Raw genomic sequence first — 25,209 nt, 5'->3', positions numbered from 1 at the left:
TTTCTAAGTATGACTCTTAAATTTGGAAATTAAAGTCAATCCAGTTTACTATTTGGAAAGTACTACTAATAATTAAAGGATAGTACTAGCGGGCTGTCAAGTACTTATAGCTGGCATACTCAAGCATAAATTTGAGAATACTTTTTTTAAATAAAAATTTTTGTAAAGATTTTTTAAAAAATTTTAATAATTAAATAAATTAATTAATTAAAATTAAAATACATGGAACGATAAAATTGAGGAAATCACTAACATCTTGTATAATTAAATTGGTAATGGTTCGTAGTTACCTGCTCTTTACGCCATCTCTACTACGATGACAAGGCAACATCATTGCCATTCAAAATTGAAAAACAAAGACTATTCTAATATGATGATGTTGTTGATTGACTTTTATATGTATAATGTCGCTATTGCCAGCACAGGACCAATAAAATAGCCAACTCCGATGTGATGGAATTGACAATCTATAGAAAAGCAGTCACAGCAATAAAAATAAATAAATAAAATGATAAACCCGTCATATTTAATAATATTTTACACAATAATATTTTAAAGAGAGTAATATCTTCATAAAATACTTTATAAAATTAACATCATTTTACAAAAAATATTCTATGCTGTGAAATGTATTGTTTGTATCATACATTCTTCATAGTAAAAATTGCCAGGGGTTCGTGTATAATACAAATTAAGATGTTACAAACAAGGAAAACCATAATTACTATTAGCGTGTACAAAACTTGTGTCGGAAAAGAAAAAATTCTTGGGAATCAAACATCTCAAACCCTATTTTCGGATCATAAAGATGAATCAAAATTCACATTTGTTTCTGGTAACCAGTCGCTACCCTGTATGAAGGATTCCACACTGAATTTCCCGGCCACGTCTGCGGTTAGGGAGGGCTCGAAACCAGCCCATTTGACCCTTTGGTCTACAGTCGATCCAGGCCCAGTGTTTTGGTACTCTGCATAGAAAATGGTGCCTGGCGGCTCAACGTTGGCGACCCATTCCTTCCAGCCCAACGGATTCAAGAATGCCCCAATTTCAGACTGCATGATGACGGTGGTGGAGTAGACTTTCCACGGCCTACCAAGGTAAGTTGGAGCTGTGAGATTATTATCCAGGGGAGAGAAGAAGCATTTTTGGATTGAGATTCCAGTGTTCTGATTTGGGTCTTTCTTTCCCTGAGCCGTGATGGTGTTGAATTGGTTTCGTAGGGGCTGTCTCGGTTGTATGTTGCAATTCTGGAACACCACGGCTGCATTGCCAAAGATGAAGTCGATGGTGCCGGTAATGTCACAGTCACGGTAGAACTGACGGTTGGAGTGGGCGTAGAGGGTGTCCTGGAAGCCATCGAACGAGCACCGGTAGAACACCGAGCGATCAGAGCCGGACCTGAGTGCCACTGCCTGGTGCTTTTCAGCACCTGCAGTGTTAATGAACCCCATATCTTTTGCAAAGAAGCCCTTCCCTGCAACAGCTGTGTTCATCACATACTCTGTGGTTAGTACTCGTTACTCAGGGTCGTGTCCAAAAAGAGAAAAAGGGTATTAATATGAAACAAATGGTAGTTATCAAGAAACTGACTTTTATGATCACTACAAGTGAAGGAACCCACCGCAGCCCGAAAATCTCAAAACATAAACATTCAGATAATACCCAATCAAAAGTGAAGTAGGGATATAGTAAGAGCAAATGGAGGCAGACCTCACGTGGTGGTGGAGTATCCACCATGATATCCACACAACACCAACATGGAATCTATATTCTAATCGAATTTCAAGATCGTTGTCCTCTTTTTTGGCAAAGCAATGAAGTTGGTATCGAATTTTTAGGTAAGAGTACTACCGGCGCATCCAATTCACATGGTTACTCGTAAACCATGTGGTTTTGATCTCCTCGTTCACCATATCGATCGGCCCCCTCAGGACCCCACTCACGGTTTCTTTCTGACTAAGCTGAGAGTTTCACATGGGCGGATGGGTTCCAACTTCTCTATCAAATTGCTCTCATTGTGGGAGAAGCCAGAGATGCTTTTGTTGGCTGTCAATAATGCAAAACTACTGAAGGCATGGAAAATCTAATCCTAGAAGATGATTCCCTCGATGTTAAACCTCTCCCATAGGTAAAGATATCTAATGGACACTGAAAATTTTCAATTCATGAGAAGCTACAAAAACCCATAAAAGTTCTGCCAACTTCATTGCTCATAACGCAAATCAGCCAACAACACTATTGAATACATCTCACACAAACCATTTCACCTCATATTTTCATCCAACATCTCTCAATATTCAAACCCCCAATGCTTGTAATTTTAGTTTTACCTACCTAGTTCTTATAAATGAAATTCTATTTCTTTCGTAGTGTTAAAATGGTGATATTATTTAGAGGACAACCCGATTAAATTAAGACAATTATGTTGTAGGGATAAGACAGATATAGATACATACCGAAAGTGGCGGTGGAGAAGGTGGGAGTGCCATCCACAAAGTTCAAGCTGCCGGAGACTATGGTCTTCGTCTTCCCATCCCCATACATCATCACATTCCACTTGTGCTTGTCCAGTATCACATTCTCCAAGTACTTTCCTTCCTTTACATGTATCACAAATCTCGTTTCGCTTTTCTTTGGCACCGCCGCCACCGCTGCTTTGATCGTCGTGTAGTCTCCGCTCCCGTCCTTTGCTACCGTTACATTCGCCGTTGGGTTGGATTCCTCCAGTAATCTCCGTTCACCCGAGTTAACCCAATCCGGAAATTTCCCTCCGAACCCAAGCAGCCTCCTCCGATGTATGGGAGTGTTGAAGTTGGTTAGTAAACTTAGAATCTTGGCCACAATGGCCAAACTATTGCTGGTAAACTCGGTGGAGTTCTGAATGGCGGTCTTCACGTTTTCGAGAAGTGTGGAGTTGATTTCTTGGAGTGCGTCCAAGCAGGTTTCTTGGTCGGTGATGGTGGTGCTCAGCCACGTCTTCATGTCACTGATTTTCGAGTCATTGAGCTTCTCACCCTGAAGACCAACTTCCACGGATGATATCGAGTCATTGAGACGGTCCACCGCATCTTGGAAAAGGCCTTGGCAGACGATTAGAGCATCTCTGACTCTGGTATCGTTGGTCCCAGCAAGGAGCTTGGCGGGTAATTCGTCGGCGATCTTGGAGAGCTCTTTGATGGCGACGCGCAAAGAGAGCTTGAAGAGGACCTCTGGGTTGGTGGTGTTGGTGGCGTCCAGGGAGGAGATGCTGGAGTAGCACGAGTTCGGATACTGAGTCACGCCGCACATCGTTTTAAGTGACGCAGCAGGAGTCAACTCGGTTGCCGGAGCCGGGCTAGATGAGTGCGATGAGTTGTTACGCCTGTGTATCAAAATCCCGGAAACAGCACCAACGACCACCGTCAACAAGACGATGGAGGAGATAACGAGGATGAACAGACGCCTACGCGTCCTTTTCCGGAAAGCTTGCTCTTCAAGCTCATCTACCTTGCCATAGCCCTTGAAGGACTTGACCGGATCGTCCATATTTAATTTAGTTTCGTGTGAAGACTGAAGAGCTTTCTTTCTGGTTTTCTAGCAGCAAGCTAGCAAGGAGGCCTTAAAGGTAAAGTGAGCGGTAGGGCTAAAAAGGAAAGGATGGAGAGTAATCTGGGAGGTTCGGGTTGGTTGGTGGGTGGGATGTCATTTTATAAGACGGAATCTACCGCTTCGATGCTTCTTGTTTAAGAAATTTACACATAATCACTAACAAAATTACCAAGTAAACATCATGAATCATGTGCCGTTGGTCCACGTACTTGGATAACGCGGCCTTCTCAATGTTATGATTGATATGACAAATTTTTTTTTTTTTTTTTTAATTTTTAAAAGAGTGGAGAGGATCATTTGGGCGTTATCATAACGTCCTTCACTCGTTGTGGTACGTTTGGTTTGAGGCATAGTTATTGATCTCGGATGAAACAGTTCGTCATCGTAATTCTACCACAATACCAGCATAGTTTTGGGGTATAATTATCAATTTTATTTTATAAAATAATATTAGTTTATTATATTTTTTATAAATTAAATGTTATTGTAATAATTAAATTAAGTTTTGAAAAGGGGTAAAGTATCCGGATTTATCGCCCATTGAATACCCGGTTGCCCAGCAAATATGGGGATGATAATTATGTACCAAATATCACTTTCTCATTCCGATCTGGTAATCAGAGAGTGACAGCAAAAGCCAGACGACCATTTGCAGTATCAGCGCCAATGGTCGTGCGTAATTGGCGAACTCGCACACTACGCGCAACCGGTAATTGCGCCAAGAAATCCTATTCCTGTAAGGCTGTAAAGAGAAGAATGTTTCGACAATGCCATTGCGCATGCTGCATATTTCCGGCTTTTTTTTTTTTAATTGATAAAAATAATTTTTTATTAAAAAATATATATAATTAATTATATTAATAAAATATTTTAAGAGTACGTAAAAATAACTGGATAGAATATTAAAAAAAATTCTCACTCGTTTAACCATTTAAAATATATATATATATATATATGAATGAACTCATATTTGAAACCATCTTATATTTTTCTTACATGAAAACATAGTTGACACGATTTCAGCCATGTTTTTTCATACAAATAAATAAACAACAATTACTAGAATGAAGAGCAGACTTGTCTTAAATTCAGAAGCCAGCTTACGATACGAGTAGCTTTGGCATTTGGGCCTCACTATTTGTTCGAAGCATCGAGACTTTATTCACCAAAAATAATTTTATGCAACTAGTACTAAGGTCTTGTTTGTTTTCGCGACTAAAAATTAAAATTTTAAAAACTTCTCAAAACTTTCATATTGTGAGAAATTTTATAAAAATAAACACATATTTTGATCTGCCAGTTTTCATCTCAAAATATCTCAAGTTTTCATCTCAAAAGATCTCAAGTTTCTTCTCAAGTTTTCATCTCAAAAGATCTCAAGTTTTTTCTCAGGTTTTCATCTAAAAAAAAAGATCTCAAGTTTTCATTTAAAAAAAATTACACCATTGGTAAATAAATAAATAAAGGACGTAGCCAAAAAAAAAAAACAAAATGGTTAAAAAAAAAAGGAAGCAGAAAAAAAATCATCATCGGTAAATAAATAAACAAAATAAGCAGAAAAAAAAAAACAAAAAAAAAAATTTGACCAAATGGTTAATAAAAAAGGAAGTAGCAAAAAAAAAAATGCCTCATTGATAAATAAATAAACAAAGAAAGCAGAAAAAAAATAAAAAAAGAAGTAGAAAAATAAAAATAAAAATTGCAGCATTGGTAAATAAATAAAATATTATAAAAAGTACTATAAGTACTTGTGGGTCCCATCATATTAGTAACTATAACAAAGTCAAACTAATCTCATCTCATCTCTAAAAACAAACACATATTTCATCTTATCTCATCTCATCTTAACATATCTCAAAAATTTTTATCTCATCTCATCTCTAAAAACAAACACATATTTTATCTAATCTCATCTCATCTCAACATATCTCAAAAGATTTTATCTCATCTTATCTCATTTGTAAAAACAAACGAGGCCTAGTCTCGTGTAGAGTGTGACGCCCTCAACTTTCGTTTGGGATTGGACGGACATTTGAAGCGTCGAGACATGCAACACAAGGTTACCTGCCCCCGTTCATGACATATAAGATCCAATGTTCCTAACATGCATCTAATAATATGCAATATTCGCAGCGGATAAATTTTTTTCTTTAACAATACTATGCACTAAATTGAAAATATCTCAAATGCTTAAAACATACTTCATACATAAAAACCCATTGAACAACTAAGATCACAACACTAGTCCAAAATGGTTATGATCTAAAAAATACTAGAGATGCAACTCAATCGTACAAGTAGTAATTTACGTTAATTACTATATTAACATTGATGTCGCACCGTCACTTAGTCAACTGTGTCTAGTTGATCAGCTCTTGATTCTCTTTCAGGTCCTGTAACAAGATTTACCATTCGGTAGGAATGGTAGTTGGGACTACCAAAATGAGATTTGATTACAAATCTCAGTAAATTAACAAAAAACTTCCACACAAGCTAATGATGCATGGATGACAGTAAAAGCATAAATGCATAATCAAATTCATAAGTAATTAAAGCATAACTTAGCGTACAACATAGCATAATTGACATAACTTAAATTGAAACATGAACTGAACTTGACTTGACATGAACTTGATTTGAAACTTGACTTAGCATGAACTTGCTCTGAAACTTGAATTAACATGAACATGATATGAAACTTAACTTATCATGAACTTGTTCTGAAACTTGACTTAACATGAAAAATACATACTTCACAGTTGTTGTGGCCCCATGTATTCTACGTGTAAATACATACTCCACAGTTGTTGTGGCCCCATGTATTCTATACAAACTTGACTTAACATGAAAAATACATACTCCACAGTTGTTGTGGCTCCATGTATTCTACGTGTAAATACATACTCCACAGTTGTTGTGGCCCCATGTATTCTACGGAAACTTATTCTTTAACTGTTTAAATACACACTCCACAGTTGTTGTAGCCCCATGTATTCTACGTGTCACAATTGCTGTGTCTCACGTAGTGTATGCATAACAATTGCTGTGACCCCATACATAAGTAATCAAGATGAAATGCGACTGGAATACGAAAGGACTGAAGCCCTGACGTAACATAACGTGACTTGAACATAACTTGAAATACATGACCAACTTGAGATAGAAATATTTCGTAACATGGCATAACATATAATAGACAACATATTTAACATGACATATTTGCAACAGTGAATATTACATGACTTGACATACATGTAATAGATGGCATGCTTAGCATGACGTACTTATAAGGTACAGTATTACATGACAGAATATATTATATAATAGATAAAAAATTGATGACAGAATAAATTCTGTATAATAGACAATTACGTGATAACTTGGCATGGCATGACATATATGATAACACACATACATACACTGTAGTTCCTTTACTTAGCACACATACACAGTAGACTACTAGTAAGTTAAAAGCTAACTTACCTCGATCTCCGCGTTTCTTATAAAATTTCAAGTGCGACCACGAGGAAAAAAGCTTCGAAATGGGTGTGCAAAAGACCTCCTAAAAGCTGTCCGAGAGAGAGTGTTTGATATTCTTTCAATGGAAAGTGTAAATGAAGATAATTTCGTGGGGAGAGGTGGCTGGAGATACTTATGGATGAGATATGGAAGAGATGAGGCTGGAGTTGAGAGTTGAGTGTAGTTTTCTCCTACCCAAAATATCTATAAAAGATTATCTTATAATATTCTATCCAATAGTATCTACAAAAAATCAACTTAAGATATTTTTATCTAATAATATCTATAAAAATCAACTCAAAATATTTTTACCCAATAATATTCATGAAAATTACCTCAAGATATTTCTTTTTATCCAATAATATCTACAGTTTTGAATAGACGTTTTGTCCGAAGATATGAAAAAATGTTATTGCGCCATAAGACTTTAAATAACCCTCCGAGTCTAATGGCACAAACCATAATACATTTTGATACTTCTAACTATCTCCAATAATCAAAAACATACTTCTGATACTATAGTAAATAATAACACTAACTATGTAGTTAGACAAAAACCTATACGATTAATGGATTCGTGAAAACTTATGGGATTTTCACGAGATTCCTAAAGTTAATAGAAATTTCACAATTGAATTTCTAACGGGCTGTTACATAGAGAGACGCAGAGAATAAAACAATAATCGTGTTGGGTAATATCCGATTCGGTTCGGATTTCTATTTTGTTTTTCAGAATTCCAGAACGGAAGTTGGAAACTGAGATATGCCATTTTCAGATCAGGTTGGAAAGGCTCAAATTCAGGCCGCGTTGGATGAACAGTCATTTTTCCATGCTTTTATTTAAAAAAAATATAATTACAAATATAATTACATATTAATATATACACAAATCTAATATAATTGATTAAAAAATAAATTTTATTAAAAATAATACTAATTTAAATTTTAAATATAAATAAATCAATATTAATACATAATTTTACTTATATATAGTAAAATTCTTCTATTTTAATTGTTTTCATAAACCTGACGTACCAATTTTATTTCTTATTTTAGAAATAATATCACGAAATTACATAAGATTTCCCAAATGGCAAAATGCGCTCTATTGAGCTAATTAGCATTGAAAATTTGAAAGCCATACACTCTAGCTATGCCCGATCGAAGACAATTGATGATGTCGGGCGGACCTGATTCGCAGGCACTAATTCTTACGTCGAATTTATGGTAAACATTGCCACAGAGGACTCAGCAAACTAAGCCTTGCTACTTCTACCTCCCTTATTGGCACCACAGGCACAACAAAAACACAGGCTTTGGATCAAAGTCCAAGAGAAAATGGGAAACCGGTGGATCCCAACCAACTACTGCCAGCAAGGAAGCTTCCAGGAGTGTAAGCTTGGGCCTCGGTAGCGCTGGTGATCACCTTGAACCCTTCCCATGTCACCCTGTTCGCGGTTCCAGCGCCAGCCCCGGTGTTCTGATACTCCCCATAGAACAACGTGGCAAGTGCAAAAGTCCCGCTCCACTCGTGCCATCCGGCAGGGTGGATTACATCGCTTATCGCGGTCTGCATGATGACGGTCCTAGAGTACTCCTTCCATGGTCGGCCGAGATACGTGGGGAAGCTACTCTGAACGGGTAGAAGATCAGAAGTGGCTCCGATTCTGCTCTTTTGGATCACGATTCCAGTGTTCTGATTGGGGTCGGTTCGCCCTTGGGCTGTCACCATGTTCTTTTGACCGGAATTCGGGCGGCGTGCGTGAATGTCGCAGTCTTGGAGCACGGCGGCGGCATTGCCGAAGATGAAATCGACCGTGCCGGCGACAAGGCAGCCCACGTAAAATTGACGGTTTGAGTGCACGTAAAGAGTGTCTTGGTACGCAAGCATGTCGCATCGGTAGAATGCTGAGAGGTCAGCACCTACACGGAGAGCTACAGCTTGGTGCTTCGAAGGACCGGCCGTGTTTTCGAAGGTTATGTCACGGGCTAGGAATCTCTCGCCGACCGCGGCTGCAACAACATGCATGGAAACGTGATTAATTTATGTAAATCGATCAAGTTTATATATGAGATATTAATCAAGCAGATATATATGATCATATAAATAATAAAAAACTAGATATATGAACATGTGCTTTCAACTGCATCGATCATAAGTCCGGCCCCATGCATTCAAGAGCTGTCAGATGATGCTTATCCTCTAGGTAAAAGATGATCGTGGCTTCGTTTTATTCAAGCAGGCCCTGTAATGCAATGTCGAGGAAATCCGAAATTGCCACCAAAATAGTAATATTCATCATTAACGCGTCGTGCATCGTCAGAGTAGATTGTGACTGCTCATCTAGGGAGAACCAGGGATTAGGGATAAAGCATCGAGGCACCCCCCAGAGTTCAATGGCGGGGCCGTTCCTGTTGTAATCGGACTCCGAGACTTCACGTGATGGAGGAAGACTGGAAGAGGCAAATTAAGGGCAAAGGACAAATTGTTACGTGAAGAGAGGGCTGATGACATGTTTGGATTCAGAATTGACGTTTAAAGACTTTTACATATTATTTCATTTTCAAACAGTCTGAAATTAATGAAAAAACAACCTCATGATCTCCAATCATGTGTAAACAAATTTTCAAAAATTATATAATAAATATTAATAAATTAGTTATTAATAACACATAATATTATTGAAGTGACATCATACACGTTTCATACAAATTTGAAAGTCAAATTAGATGTTGAATGAGTGTTACCTTTTGATATCTCAACGTTCGGTTTGAAATTTAGAGTGCTCAGTTTAATCAATATTTTAAATTGATTTTAACATCTGAATATCTAATTCTCATATGATTAAATTTATTTTAATTTAAAATTTTTTTACACGTAAAAATTACAATCTTTTTAATTTAACACATCTTTATATATAAGATTTATAATCTTTTTTAATTTTTTATAAATATATCTAAACACATCTTAATATATAAATACATTTAAATTTATTTTAGACAGATTTTATAAAATTTAATCTTCTATATCAACTCATCACTATAAATAATTCAATTTAATATACAAATGGACCCACTTCTAAAATTCTACTAAAGATTTCAAATTTTCCAAAAAAGAAAATAAAACAAGGGAGTTCCCTAGAAGACGGTCGGCTTTTGGATCAAATATTTTCCACCCTAATAATTTTAAATTATAATAAAGTAATTTTTAATTATCCAAACATCTTATTCTAATGTCTCAATTAAACATTAAAAACTAATGAAAAACTTGACTAAACTCTCAAGTACGAAATTAAACAGCGGTCCGGTTTTCCCAGAATAAATTATTAGAATTAAAGGTCGAGGAAGCATCCATCGGCATGCTAGCTTTGATGCTTTTAGGAAAAGTCCAGATACCATACGCTTTTCAAAGTGAAAGCAACCAATGGACAGCTGTAAAGAATAGCACACTTGCGAGCGACGCTCCAGCATGTTAGCATTTGAATTCCAGATAGTCTGTTTGGTTATTAGAATTTTTTATCTTAAATATAAAATTTTTATTTTATTATTATAATTTTTTTAAATTTTTATATAAAATATAATAAATAATTCAAATTTTTTTTAATTTTAAAATAATAATATTATTAAAATATAATATTTTAATATTTAATTTTAAAACTTAAAATTCTCATTTAAAAATTCTAAATGCCCAATCAGAAAAGTAGGAGCTGCCGCCATTGACACATTTGAGAAGACAATGCAGTGTAGAACAAAGAGGTTGGTTCCTTGGTTTTTAGGTAATGTTCAGAACAGATAAATTACGTTGATTACACGCAACAGATCAGAGTGTTTTCTTCGTAAACGTGGGACAGCATCAATGGACGAGTGTTCCATCGTGTATATATGACCAGTTTTGATTACTGACTAAATTATACATACATTACTTGTGGTGTTCAACGAGAGAGATATAGCTCTGTCCCCCCCCCCCCCCCCCCCCCCCCCCCCCCGGCTTCGTCTGCCGACATTATTATCGGAACGATAATTCATTGAACTTTTTGTTCTGTTTTTTGACCTTTTTCAATGAAGCCCATGTGCTAGCTCTTCGATTCTTGTGGGCATCATATAATAAATATATTGAAGTTTATAGATATGAGTTTGACCCCTAGCTCGAATTATATCCATACTTCCTATTGAAGTATATATATCCTAACGTCCCGTTTGTCTAGTTGGTGGGGTTTCCGGATGCTGCCATTACGTGCATTATTTTGCACCAAAGGGCGGCCCCAACAGCTGGTGATGCCTCGACCCACCATTCTTTAGCTAAAATTGTCAACAGTTCAAAACTTTAAACTCTGTTCCAAGCCAGGAACAGAGGAACCGGACCCAAAAAATAAATTTTAAGCCTTCAGATTTTCTGTAACCAACATAATCTTAAAATTTTTTAGAAGTTACAAAAAGGCAAGCAATAGAAATGAAGAAATATTTTTAAAAAATAAATTTATAAATTAGTTTAATTTAATATATTCTATAAAATATTATAATTATGTCATATATACTGTTATGTTACATTTGCATATTTTTTAAATTTAGTTAAAATAATTATTTTATATTAAAAATTTTGATTTAACCCGTAGTAAAATACGTACGATAGTGAGTCCATATAAAATTTTTAAATTTTTATTTAACTGAAAAGGTAATAAGCAGTGGGCCTTTTGGCATTAATATTTCTGTCCGCCAGTTCTGACACTGACCCAGTCCTCACCATCATTTAATGGTAGCAAACGGCAAAACATACCCAACTTATCTCGAATTGCGCCATTTTTTACCTACGTATCCATATACTAAGAATTGTGCAATAATTACGTACCAATTACCTAATATTATTATTAGCCCATCACAGCATATTCCTTTACGATACTATAGCTATCTACCAGATTATTCAAACAAATTAAAATCCTGATGAACAGCTTAGAAATTTGAACAGAATTATTAAAGATGAGTAATTAAAGTACAATAATGGACAGTAGTGCTGGACATACGTACCTACTGTGGCGGAGTTGAAGGTGGTACTTCCATCCACCACGTTTCTGCTTGCTGTGATGATGGTGGTCTTTCTCCCATCTCCCAGAAACATGATGTTCTTCTTCTTTTTTGTCACGTCCACATTTTCCCTGTATACACCCGCCTTGATCCTGATCACGTACCTCGTGTTACTGTCATCCGGTGCAGCCGCCACTGCTGCCGACACAGTTTTGTAGTCGCCACTGCCATCTGCAGCCACCACCACGTTCGGTGTCACGGAAGATGATTGCAGAAGCCGCCTGTCCGCTGCCGACATCCACTCCGGCCACTTTATTTCATCCGCGTCGACCTCCTTAAGCTTCCGATTCGCCGTCTTACTCTCGTTGGCTATGTCGGTATCTGTCATGTTCTTGATCATGGCCAGCGCATTGCTACACAGACGTTCTACATGGATCTCACCTGCTAGCAAAACCTTCCGGACTTTTTTATCGGCTTCATCGTGCGAGAACCCGTCTAGGCAAGTTTCCTGGTTGGTTATTGCAGAGCTAATCAGGGTTTTGAGGTCATCAGCATGGAGGGACAAGGATTTCTTGTTGGGGTACTCTTGGAGTTCTTCCAAGGCCTTTTTGATCTCGTCCAGAGTTTCATCAATGTTCTCCAGGCAATCATTGAGAGCTGTCTTTTCACGCTTGGTGAGATTCTTCCTGGTTTTGATCAGCTTCTTTACGGCCAAGTAGTTGTGTTGAACGGCTTCTTTCGTGAGGTTCAAAGAAGCTTCAATGACGTCCCTTTTGCTGGATAATTTTGCGGTTGCGCCGGGGACAGAGGCAAGAGACGAGAAGCATAAATCAGGGTACAATGTGCTGCTACATGAGCTTTTAAGTAAGGCATGGGAAGCCGAGTGGACGCCGTCGTCGGAATCCTTTCGGGAATTAACTCCGGCGACGATGCCAACAATAGCAGCAGCAAGCAAGAGAGTTGCGAAAAGAGCCAAGAAGAGCTTCTTGTTTCTCTTGGCGACGGAAATGTGGTTGCCGGAGTGCCATTTCTCCGACAATAATTCCTTGACCTCAGTCATTATGGGCGGAAACGATATGACGGTAAGTAGCTGAAAGAGCTAGCCGGTGGGATGGAAGTACTGGAGGGATGTGAATGCTATATAAAGAAGCGATGGCACAGTCCACGTTGGAGTGGAATCTTCTCTGTATAGGGCTGCTTTTCAGTTTTCGTTGTGTATGTTTTATCAAAAGTAATATTTTATATATTTTATTAAAATATTTTTAAATGTATGAAATAGATTTGTAATAAATTTAATTTTTTATTAAAAATTAAAAAAAATTCCATCAATAATTATTTTAAAATTAATTGAGTTGATTTTAATCATCAAACACATTCTAAAAGTCTTCATTTTTAATTTTTTTTTATAATTTAATGTTCTGATAAAATTTATAACAGTTTTTTAATATTTTCTAAACTTGAATTAATAACTTTTCATTTGGTCAATGAAGTCTCTTTATACGAAACTAAATTACTATATATTAAATTGCTATTAAATTAATATTTCAATGGGGAAAACAATGGACGCACGTCGCACGCACAAGGTGGACGTACGTCCGCGTGGCAACCCCCTTCATGAGACCTTATTTTATTGTATTTTTCTGATCTGTAATAATGACATGAACCAACCATCATGAATGAAAACACTGCTACAAATTAAATTAAATTAAATATGTCTCTCTTTTTTCGTGGCCTGGATAACTGTCGTAGTCTGGCATTACTGTCACGCATGTTCCCAGCGTCATTGCCCTGTCTTTTGTGTGTGTGTGTGTTTTTTTTTTTTTTTTCAAGTTTTGGTTTTAGAATTTATTTTATTTTATTTAAAATTATCATCAATAGGATATTTTTTTTTGTGAGGAATAAAACATTTTATTCAAAGTACAGTGCTACAGATACTGCTGGTGGGGAGTCACTTTTAGTTAAAACAAAAATTTTGTTTTGTTTTTTTGTCAAATTACTTTTTAATATTTTTAAATATTTTAAAAAAAATATTAAATATTTATAATAATATTAAATAATTTTTTTAATCATTAAAAAAAAAAGAATTTGACGAGCGGTGACCTTAATGTTTTCCTTTATTCAAATAATAATTATATTGGATGAATACAATGGGAGAAAACCAGTAATGCTCTCCGTTAACTAAATTATGGGCCACATGATTACAAGTCCTAAGAATAAAACTGAACAGACTAATCTACATTTGCTTTAGCAGCTCTTTGAATTCACTAGGTACGGTTTGGTAATATAAACTGTTGAGATGAAAATTTTAAATTTTAAGAAGAAATATTAAAATATTATATTTTAATATTATTATAATTTTAAGATTTGAAAAAATTAAATATTTATTATATTTTATATAAAAATTTGAGAAAGTTATAATGATGAGATGAGAATTTTGAATTTGAAATGAAAATTTTCAACTACCAAATCGAACCTAATTATCATAGCTGATGTGTTCCAATTGTCATGGCTGCCTTGGATTTCATTAAACACCTGTTGTGCATCCCTGAATGATTTATTCCAATAGACTCAGCCAATTTTGCATGAGGAAATTTGTTCCTCTGGACTCTTAAAGAAGCCATGACCCTTCCATGCGAATCTCAGATTACAACTACAATGCCAATTCTGCAATGTACCCTATCCACAGCGTGTCCCAGTTTGCTTTGTAGACATTTGATGGAGGTGCTTTCCATTGAATCTCAGGGGGAGTGTTTCTGGTTTGCTTCCTTAAGGTTAATTGACTGCTTGTTGAGCTAGCTTTACCACAAACTCTGAAGTCCAAAATTTTTCTTCGAAGATAAGGTTATTCCTCCTTTTCCATACCTAATAAATTGTTGCAGCAACCTCAAGCATAGTTTCCTCATCTAATACTACAAACAAAATCATAGTCCAAATAAATAATCATATTCAAGAGCACGATGCTTAAAACATGCAATAAGACTAGAAATAAAAACCAATTAATTAAATATAAGTCACAACTAGAACATAATTGTATTTAATATTACTTTGTTTATACTACCTATAAAGACAAGATATTAAGGGGTTGTTGATAAATTATTTCATCTCATCATTATAATTTTTTTAAAATTTTCATAAAAAATATAATAAATAATTCAAAAATTTTAAAATTTAAAATAATAATATTAAAAAAATAATATTATAATATTATTTTATTTAATTTTTAACTTTTTTTTTTAAATTATCTTATCTCGTATTACTATCCTGACATCTCTAAGAGGAGAAGAAAAAATCCTATAAATGAAAAATGATATAATGAGAACTATGTTACAGTTGGTTTACAACTGAGTATTAAATAATTATTTTTTGCTTGTACCTTAAACTGTTGCTAGTACAATCATTTTGAATAAAAGCAAAATAAGATAATTTTTTAATATAAAATTGAAAATAAATTGTAGAATGAAAATTTTATATACTATATTATAATTTTATTTTTATTTCATTAAATACGATGTGATATATTTATTATTATTAAATGATCATTTATTACATATTTTATTTTTATGTAATGGTGATAAATTAGCTACATTTTATTTAATAAGATGAAAATAAGAATATAGTTTATAGCATTAGTCATTGTAGATAGTAGGTGATGTATTTAAAGGGACATGCTACGTCCATCGCTCAAGCATTTCAGTTCTTTCAAATACCTATACAATCTACACCGTCCAATGAATGCACCAATTTAGGGCAATTAATCTGTAGGCGTCTCCTCCCGTTGTTTAAACATTTAATTTTTTTTTTAATTATTTATTTGCAGACAGAAGTTAATGATTGGTAGGTGCTGGAATATTGTAGGTCTCCACCGCCAATCTCGCTTTATAAAATGCTTAATTCAATCATTTATAAGTTTATTATAACATATGGGAATATTTTTAGAATATTTAATATTATTTTTGTTTTAAACTTTGAAAAATTTAAAATTTTTATTGTATTTTGTGTGGAAATTTAAAAAATTTATAATTATTAGATGAGATGATTTGTGTAATTAAATGAGATCTTAAACAACTTGGGCCAATATTGGGACCATGGAGGCCAGCTCTGACGTTAGGCACAGCTTGATGGTTGGGGCCCAAATGATAGGCCCGAATCCGATCAGGAATAGGCCTATCGTTTGTTCAAACGAAGCCGTTTCAGGGTGGGGTGAGTAGCAGCGAATACACCAAGTTAATTGTGAGCTCTTTTGCCAATCTCTATCGCTTCTCGTTCTCTCCTCATCTGCGCGTCCGTCTCCGCACCGCTTAGCAGCCAGGTTTCAGAGCTCAAATAAAAGGGGGAACACGAAGTAAGTTTTGCTTCGTCCTCTTTGTTGTTTTTTTCCTGTTGTATGTGCGTGTACAATATATTATCGTCTCTCCTACGAAGCTGTACATCGATATTATTGGTACTTAATTTGTACTGTTTCTCCACTGAGAAGGCCAATTTGTTGATACTTCGGCCGAATGTGCTTTGGCCGTTGATACGTGGTTTATAGGGTCCTTAGTTCAGAAATAGTTCTCATTTATTTATTTTTATCATTATATTTTTCATTTTCCATTAACGTTAAAGCTACGAAGCTTGTATTTTGATTTTTGTTTAAAAAAAAGGGATTACCCAATGTAGCATCACAGTGACTCATGGACCCAATTGAATGAAGTGAGATCTTTCATTCAAATTTTATTTTATTTTTTTCCCCCAGTTACTATAAAACGGTGGCATGAATGGCATCATACCAAGATCACATGAAAAAGTTGATTTTTTAGGTTAGTTTTTCTTCGTGCAATATTGGTTGAGTTTAAAATATATTCTTTCATTTTCCAGACTCAGAATCAATTGCATGCTTAAGAAACCAGTTTTCATACCTCTCTCATTCACCGTTTTCACTTTAGTTTTCAACATGATGCTTGGCATTGCTTTGATTTTCACATTCTTTATGGTTACTTTGTCTATCTTACCATGGATTTTTTGGTCGTCAACAAGTTGACAGGGTGCTTATGGTTTCCATTGGTTCAAAAGCATTGCCAGCAAGAAGACATAGGACTTGTGGCTTTGTGGAGGACAGCTTAATGGTCAAGGAGGATGCATTATATGAACAGGGAAAAGGGAAGAAGGGTATGAATAGAAAGGATCGTGGAGAAAGACATGGGTTTGATGGGGGCAATTCCAAAAAAACTATATCTGGACGAACCAATGATCAATCTGTGGCAGGCAGAAAATTCTCAAAACATCAAAGTACCTCTGCATCACAAACAGCACACGTCAGGTATCATGACTTTATTTTTTCAAATGATTCATCTTTTGAAGCTTTGTTAATGTTCGTACCCTGCATGAGTTTCATAGTTGTGGTGCATGCAAGGATCATCCGACTTGACTACTTTTTGTAGGAAACAGGTTGACCCTGAAATGGCAAAGTACTTCTCTGAAGTGTCAAATCTTTTTGAAAGTGATGGAGTTGACATTGAGGAACGGTCAGTTATATGCAGTAATGCTCTTGAAGAAACCAGGGGAAAAGAATTGGAACTTGCAACAGATTATATTCTAAGCCACACTATGCAAACCCTTCTCGAGGGCTGTGATGTGGACCACCTCTGTGGTTTCCTTCAAAGTTGTGCCGAGGACTTCCCTTCTATTGCAATGGATAGATCTGGGTCTCATGTAGCTGAGACAGCTATCAAGTCTTTAGCTAAGCTTCTTGAAGACAATGATGTCTACTCAGTTGTTGAAGAGACTTTAACTATTTTATGCAAGGTATCTATGGGTTTTCATGTTTCTGTAGGATGTGAGTAGTGTGTGAGGATTTTCTCAGTGGAAATACATTTATTAGAAATTTGGTCTTGGTTACCCTTGAAGCATTTTTGGCTACAAACGTCTCAGTTAGTCACATTATGTAGCTTGGCAATTGAATGCCATTCTGCTCCCAAATAAAAAACTTTTTTTTTTTTTTTAAAATTACTTTTTTTTTTTTTGGTCTTGCCTTTGATATACTATGAGTTGACATCAAGTACAAAGATCTAACACTTGAAAAAAAAAAAAAAAAAAACAAATTAACACGCTCTTTCTTATGTCAATTCTTTGTTCTTTCAGGTCGTTGTCACCAATCCGGTTGATTTGATGTGTAGCTGCTATGGATCTCATGTTCTTCGTAGTCTTCTTTGCATTTGTAAAGGAGTTAAAATAGATTCAGACTTTCATGTCACAAAGTCGTCGACAGTTCTGGCAGAGCGATTGAATTTGACAGCATCTCGGGTTGACAGAGATTATTCACATCTTCAACAGGGATTCCCTGATTTACTGAAATTCCTTATGTCTGGAATGATAAAGCGTACTAGAAAAGAGATTAAGACTCTGCAAGTTGATCAGTTCGGCAGTTTGGTTTTGCAGGCATGTTTCAATTATTGTTTATATCTTCTATTTTTGTATGCTAAGTTAACATTTTTATTATTTGAAAGCAATAATGCTTGGATAGCTTGATATGTCAAAATTTGTATCTTGAATTTAATATACATAATTTGATTCTTGAGTAGTGTGTAAGACGAACCATAAGACAGCTTTCTGCTAGAGATTAGCAAAGCTTTTCTAATGTTATAAGATTTTAGTCGATGGGTCTAGGTCCGACTAGTCAATTAAGTTTATGAATAATTGAAAGACAACTCTTTCTTATTTCACAAGATTTCAGGTTGTGAATCTAGATCTGTCTAGCCAAGTAAGTTTATGAATTTTAGAGTGTAGAAATGTACTTCAATCTTTGTTTCTTTCAGTTCCGGTGGGTGTCTATATTTGTGCTTATTTTTCAGTTTTTATTTTGCTACTTGGATTTTTCTGCTCTACCTGTGTAGGTGGGTGCTAACATGCCACGGATGCATGCGCTTTCTCTTGTATATGTCCTATGTACTTGGACCAAGCCTACTTATTTATATCAATAAAGTTTTTGTTTACCCATCAAAAAGTATGCCATGGATGTAATGTGCTTTTACAATTTATTAACAACTTTGTTATTTCTATGAGAATTTTTTTATTTTTTTAAATTTTTTTTTTTTATTTTTTTTCAAGGAAGGACATGCTGAAATGCATTTGTATTCTATTTCACGTGGCAGACAGCTCTGAAGTTATTGGCGGGAAATGATGAAGAGTTGTTGCATGCAATTCCTATCCTTCTTGGCTGCAACAAGGAAGCTATCCTGGAAGGAAATTACATAAAAATGGATATCGTGCGAGATGTTGTTAAATTGATGAAAGAACCTGCGTTTAGCCATTTGATGGAGGTGAGTGACCGTATTGAGAGCCAAGGGTGGTGCATATTTGTGTCGAATACATATTATTTACAGGCATCTATTATTTTATGATGGGTTGTGTCTGGTCTCAGAATAGCTTACTTTGTATTTTTATTTGTAAGTATGAATAAAATAGCATACTTTGTATTTGCATACATGCATGAGTTTTCTTTTGAAATCAAGTTAATGTCATACAACACCACAAGTTTTTCCCAATAACTCTTACAAGTAGACATGCAAATGTTATTCCACTATAGATAATGGACTTACTACAAGTGTATCTCGAAAACGTGCTACTGTTCCCTAGAATTATTAACTCTCTTTAGCAATTTACAAATGCAGTCACAATGTTATCCATTCTATTCCTTTTTTTTTTTTTTATCTTGCTAACTGTTTTCTAATGTTAGCTTCTATTAGTTTTGATTTTCATTGTGTAACATTTGCAGGTCATTCTGGAAGTGGCTCCTGAAGTATTGTACAATGAGATGTTTACAAAAGTTTTTAAGAATTCCTTGTTTGAACTTTCATCTCATCATTGTGGGAACTTTGTTATTCAAGCCTTGATTTCTCACGCAAGATGTCAAGATCAAGTATGTGTCTTGACTTTTAACTATTGATACACTTATGTTTTGTGTGATTCTCAAGACACTCCATCCTACTTCAGATTAACTGTTTTTTGGGTAGTTGATTAAAAAAAGTTCAATTATCCAGTATTGGTGCCAACATCTATATGCATAGCTTAAGTGCGAATGTAGTTTAAATTATTTACGTGCATTTATTTATGTTGTGTTTTATTATTTTTGGCTCCCTGGGCATATTCATTTTACAACAAATGAATAACATCCCTTGCATTATTTTTGTTTTATTTTCTTTCCTTTTCTGCATTTGCTTTTGGTTCTTTATTAATTTTTTCATTTTACCACAAGATGGAGTTGATCTGGGAAGAACTAGGTCCAAAATTTGCGGTTCTTCTTGAAATGGGAAGATCAGGAGTTATTGCTTCACTTATTGCATCAAGTCAAAGGCTTCATTCTCACGAACATAAGGTTTATAACTCTATCTTCGTTTTTTTCTTATTTTTATTTATATACTTCATCATTTTTATTTTTTCATCCTGAAATAAAATTACGTCAAGAAAATTGAGTTTTCCTTTTCATTCAGATATTTAAATATGATTGTTACTTATGACTAAGAGTCGTGGAAAGTAATCTAATTGCAAATTTTCCTATAATTATGGCTCCATTATCTGAGTCCTCTTTCTGATTTTGGTCATGTTTGATTGTTCTTTTGTAGTGTTGTCAGGCCCTCACTGCTGCAGTATGTTCAGCAAATGAGTCCCCCAGATTCATTGTTCCTAGAATACTGTTCCTTGATAATTATTTCTTCTGTGAAGATAAATCTAACTGGAACTGGCCCAGCGGTGTCAGAATGCATGTCATGGGTTCTCTGATTCTGCAGGCGGTATTCCGATATCAAAGTGTATGCAACTTTGTTTGCACTTTTTTTTTTTATTATTATTTCATCACTTGTTTTTATATGTTTATGGTGGCTCGCTATTATCCCCACTTCATAGTTTTGCTCAGTCCAATAACTAAATCTTAAACCCTTCTTGGGAATGGTTATTTCCATATTGTAGGTAGAAGCTGTGAAATCAACTTACGCAATATGTAGAATATTGCATATTAGCTTCATATAATTTCTATTTTGTTGCTGTTGCAAATTGTTGTGGCTGGTGCTCTTTTTCACTTCTTGTTGTCTTAGAGAGGTTGTTTTCCTCATTTTTATTTTTTGTTTTACTGCACCACATAAATTTTTTTTTTCCATCATGAAACCTTGTTGAGCTTCTAGTGCTGTTTATGGTGCATTAAAAGGGGTTCCTTCCTCTCTGTGTGTGTGAGAGAGAGAGAGAGTAGCTGTCGGATCTTGCTGCGTTTTCAGCAACTTCTATGGTGTGAGTTGCCAGGCTGTTCTGTTTGAATTTTTAACCTGGTAAAATAGTCAGTTCTCATATAAATATTTGTCACCAGTAATATCTGGGCCTTGAACCTTCTGATCAGATTGATTTATATGATACTGTAGTCAGGTAATTTTTTTCCACGGGATGTGACTTCTATTTCTGGTAGAAATTCGGCCATGCTGATGATCTTTCTTTTTTTTTTTTTTTTTTTTTTTTTTTTCCTAATAATAAGTAAGCCGTGCTGATGATCTTTTAGAGGTAAAAGATAAAGATTAAGTGGAATATCATATATGGTCTAATATTTGCATTGTACATTCATATTATTATCTTATGAATGTACAACATACTAACATCTTAATCTTGTTCCTTATCTTGGTTTCGGTGAGGAAGAAAGAGTTTTCTGAGAAATATGTTCCACCGTTTCATACGATGACACTATAATTATAAATGAAGCTCATCTTGATCTACTGTGCCATTCATCATGATTTATGAGCTTATACTAGTACACCATATAATGCATTTCTGTTTCACAGGAATACATACAGCCTTATGTTACGAGTATCACATCCATGGAAACTGATCATGTACTTGAAGTAGTGAAAGACAGAGGGGGAGCACGTGTTGTTGAAGCTTTTCTAACTTCAAATGCTTCGGGAAAACTAAAGCGCAGATTAGTTATGAAGTATGTCTTGTAACTGTATTGGAAGCTTGTATTCTCTTCTGAAGTTCTTATTTAAGCTGCTAAGGTTCTCTTATTGAATGTAATTGATTGGGAAAGATGATGACATGCTTTATTATTAATTGTCCTTCGTATGTCACTCTGTCTCAATCATTATATTGACCGGTTTCAAACTTTGCCATTGCTATATATGTTCAACATCAGAAGTAGTGATATAAGCCGAAATATTTTCTATGTTCACATCCAAGGATTGAACTGTCTTTACCGTGCCCTAAAAAAGGAGGAATATGTCATAATTATGGATGATACCATCTCTATGTGAAACGATTAAGTCCTACAATGAATTAAGTATGGATATTTGTACAAGTGTGATAGACTTGGGTTGCAAGTAATAAATAATTACAAGGCTAAGATATTCTTATGAATACTTTTTTTTTTTTTTTTCTTTGATGATATTTAACATCAACGGCCGTGCTGGACTAGTTTGAGAATGCAGGGTAGTTTCATCATAGAGCCTCTGCTGTTTCATATAAAGGTTTTTGCTTCTTATCATCTCGCCACAGCCATTTACTCAAGGGTTTGAAGGGTTAATATCAAGATGTGCTTTGCTAAGCTTCAACAAATTGTAGTACTATAGGACTCCGATGGTGTTACTTAGCTCACAAAAATGGGAACCATTAGGAGAGAAAAAAATTTATTTGAGGCTATGATTACTGGTTATGGAAAAATTTTTTACTTGTCACTTGAAGTGATGGGTCTGGTTACCAATCAAAAAAGAAAAAAGAAGCGATAGGTCTGGTCATGCTGAAACATGGTCATTACTTTTGTTGCTTATTCACATTCTTGATCCTGACTTTTCTTCTGACAAGTATTTAGATGTTAAGAACAAAAACTCAGGTGGCTTTTTGCCCTGTTTAACAGCTGATATATCATTGGAAGCATATGCTTGTTTCAATCACAAACTATTTTATTTGTTATTTGTGTTTATAATGTTTTAAACCTGATTTGCTTTGCTATTAGGTCTTTTTCTGGAATTCAAAATGAAACTCTTGGAAACAGTTTTAATGCATTCTATTCTCAATCTGCTTTCTATCTACTTATTTGTTCCTTTTCTCTGTTGCTTGGTTTGGAGGCTTCGGGGACACTTTGGAGAGCTCTCAATGCACTCATCAGGTTCATTTACTGTAGAGAAGTGCTTCACTGTTGGTAACTTGTCACTAAGAGAGGCCATAGTAACTGAGTTAGTAGCTGTGCAAAGTGAACTTTCCAAGACAAAGCAAGGCCCTTATCTAATAAGAAAACTCGATGTTGACAGGTAAGCTGTTGGACATATTCTGTTTTTGTTTACTGAGAATTATTGTAGAAAACCTGATGGTAGGTTTGCATTGGTTTTTGCTTGTATCTATGTTAGTCTCCACAGGAAATTATCTTAGAAGAAAGGATAGGATAGGATAGTCGGTTAATTTGCACAAGTTATTCTAGCATTGCTTTTCTAAAAATGATTTTGCCAGTTTTTTGTTCTTCTTAACCATTGCGTGTTGATTCATTTGGCTTATTACAACAGATTTGCCGCCCAACCTGATCAGTGGAGGTCAAAACTAGCATCAAAACAAACAGCTTATGATGAGTTTTATGCTACGTTTGGCTCTGGTGAAGCCAAGCCACTTAAGAATGAGGGTTTTCTTGCCGACATCTCCAAGCATTCATCACACCCAAAAGACCTGAAGGAAATGAGGAAAGAGATCGACAATCACCTTTCTTCTGGTGTACCATTTTTGAGCACGTCTGGTTTTAAGAGCAAGCCAAAAAAAGCTGATCAGCACAGTAGAAAACATCCAGAAACCTCAGTGGACTATAATATAACCCAGGTGAAAAATAAGAACTTGAATAAGAGAAAAAGTCACGCTGGATCTGATAATGTTGCAGCAGTGGGTAAAATGACTGAAAATGTAGGCTGGAGCAAGGAACTGGACCAATCTGTCAGCAAGAAGGGAAAGAAAAGGGAAAGAAAAGATGCCCAGTTGAACACTTCCAAAAAGAAGTTGAAAGCATGAAGTTGTGGTTGCTCTACTTTCCGTTTTCAGGATTGTAAATTTTGACCGAAGCTAACTAATCAACAACTCAAGTTAAACATGCTGTGAAAGGATAATTTACGTGTGGCCTTTGATTTTGTGAAAGTTTCCATTAGCTTCATAGAAGCAAGAGAGGAAATTACTTTAGTTGTTTAGTTCTAGTTGTCGTTCTTGCATTTGAAAGAAGCTTCTGTTGAGCTTCTTGGTCTTTTGACCCCAAGTTTTGCGCCTTCGCAGACACGGCAGTTCTGTTACTTCTAAATGAAATACTACAGATTTTCAGCCGATAGAGGATCAAATTACAGCCAATATTACCAACAAAAGGGTGATTGCATTGCATGTTAGATCATTATTTAATGATACATTTTGGAAGTCAGACTGTTGAATGTACTCTCTATATTACTTACATGATAAGATTTGATTTGTAAAATTTAAAATTTAAATTTTCTCTCTCAAATTAAATTATGTTATGGAAACCTTTTAGTTAAAAAAAAAAAAACTTGGGACCTTGCCATCAAGACCCAGAAATACATTTCATACACTGGTCAGTTATCTAAAAATATTGCAGTTAACAAACATGGCCGATCCATTTACTAAAAAATTCCAGTTGAGAGAGCATTAATCCACAGCTTGTGTTATAAAAAAAAAAAAAAAGATTTGTGCAGTCTTAAAATGTCTAAATTTTGCACACTTTCTTTAAAAAAAGTGGGCAATAAATGGTGGGTTTGTTTATTTTTACAAAGAGTGTTTGAAAGTTGCACATCTTAAAACTATATTATTACTAAAAAAAAAATTGAGGATGTAAATTATCAATAATCAATTAAAGGTAAAGATAGATGTTTTTATAGTTTTCAATTCAAAATGTAATTTCACGTGCCAGTAAAACTTTAAAAGAAAAAAATAACTTTATATTTGCGAGAAATGTAACAAAGAAGTTTTACACCACACATATTAGTCTAATCAAATATGTTTCGTTATTTTTATTATTATATTTAAATATACACATATTTAAGCATTAAAATAAAATGAAAAAAATAAAAAATTATATATTGATTAGATAGAAGTGTA

At 35.0% G+C, this 25,209-nt stretch overlaps 3 protein-coding genes across 7 annotated transcripts; 1 reads left to right on the top strand and 2 right to left on the bottom strand.

The window, feature by feature from the left end:
• Positions 1-599: 599 nt before the first annotated feature.
• LOC122300865 (pectinesterase 3-like) lies at positions 600-3,665 on the bottom strand. Its single transcript, XM_043111802.1, has 2 exons — positions 2,457-3,665; positions 600-1,483 (listed from the first exon to the last, which is right to left on the bottom strand). The coding sequence occupies exons 1-2, from the start codon at positions 3,523-3,525 to the stop codon at positions 801-803; spliced, it is 1,752 nt and encodes a 583-aa protein (XP_042967736.1). The 5' UTR covers positions 3,526-3,665; the 3' UTR covers positions 600-800.
• A 4,533-nt stretch (positions 3,666-8,198) lies between these two features.
• LOC122300866 (pectinesterase-like) lies at positions 8,199-13,263 on the bottom strand. The gene is made up of 2 exons (XM_043111803.1): positions 12,130-13,263; positions 8,199-9,120 (listed from the first exon to the last, which is right to left on the bottom strand). Exons 1-2 carry the CDS (start codon positions 13,184-13,186, stop codon positions 8,429-8,431), a joined length of 1,749 nt encoding a protein of 582 aa, XP_042967737.1. The 5' UTR covers positions 13,187-13,263; the 3' UTR covers positions 8,199-8,428.
• Positions 13,264-16,310: 3,047 nt separating this feature from the next.
• On the top strand, positions 16,311-24,426 carry LOC122300864 (pumilio homolog 23). Of its 5 annotated transcripts, none has more exons than XM_043111797.1 (11): positions 16,311-16,468; positions 17,143-17,425; positions 17,547-17,910; positions 18,247-18,543; positions 19,257-19,424; positions 19,880-20,023; positions 20,360-20,479; positions 20,727-20,912; positions 21,924-22,072; positions 23,202-23,384; positions 23,634-24,426. In XM_043111797.1, the coding sequence occupies exons 2-11, from the start codon at positions 17,157-17,159 to the stop codon at positions 24,121-24,123; spliced, it is 2,370 nt and encodes a 789-aa protein (XP_042967731.1). In that variant the 5' UTR covers positions 16,311-16,468; positions 17,143-17,156; the 3' UTR covers positions 24,124-24,426. The 5 variants fall into 5 exon arrangements, with proteins under 5 accessions (XP_042967731.1, XP_042967732.1, XP_042967734.1 ...); XM_043111798.1 differs by having other exon boundaries at positions 16,324-16,468; positions 17,150-17,425; XM_043111800.1 differs by having other exon boundaries at positions 16,340-16,468; positions 17,179-17,425.
• Positions 24,427-25,209: the final 783 nt, after the last annotated feature.

Source organism: Carya illinoinensis, chromosome 2 (assembly GCF_018687715.1).
Source record: "Carya illinoinensis cultivar Pawnee chromosome 2, C.illinoinensisPawnee_v1, whole genome shotgun sequence".
Classification (NCBI taxonomy): domain Eukaryota; kingdom Viridiplantae; phylum Streptophyta; class Magnoliopsida; order Fagales; family Juglandaceae; genus Carya; species Carya illinoinensis.
The sequence above is the reverse complement of the archived record's forward strand: the minus strand, read 5'-3'. Positions and strand labels throughout refer to the sequence as shown.

Coding starts and splice junctions, on each gene's coding strand:
- LOC122300864 (XM_043111797.1), top strand. CDS start 17,157: ATGGTTTCCATTGGTTCAAAAGCATTGCCAGCAAGAAGACATAGGACT. Junction 19,425..19,879: donor CGTTTAGCCATTTGATGGAG/GTGAGTGACCGT, acceptor TAACATTTGCAG/GTCATTCTGGAAGTGGCTCC. Junction 23,385..23,633: donor AGAAAACTCGATGTTGACAG/GTAAGCTGTTGG, acceptor TTATTACAACAG/ATTTGCCGCCCAACCTGATC.
- LOC122300865 (XM_043111802.1), bottom strand. CDS start 3,525: ATGGACGATCCGGTCAAGTCCTTCAAGGGCTATGGCAAGGTAGATGAG. Junction 1,484..2,456: donor CTTCTCCACCGCCACTTTCG/GTATGTATCTAT, acceptor TGATGAACACAG/CTGTTGCAGGGAAGGGCTTC.
- LOC122300866 (XM_043111803.1), bottom strand. CDS start 13,186: ATGACTGAGGTCAAGGAATTATTGTCGGAGAAATGGCACTCCGGCAAC. Junction 9,121..12,129: donor CTTCAACTCCGCCACAGTAG/GTACGTATGTCC, acceptor ATGTTGTTGCAG/CCGCGGTCGGCGAGAGATTC.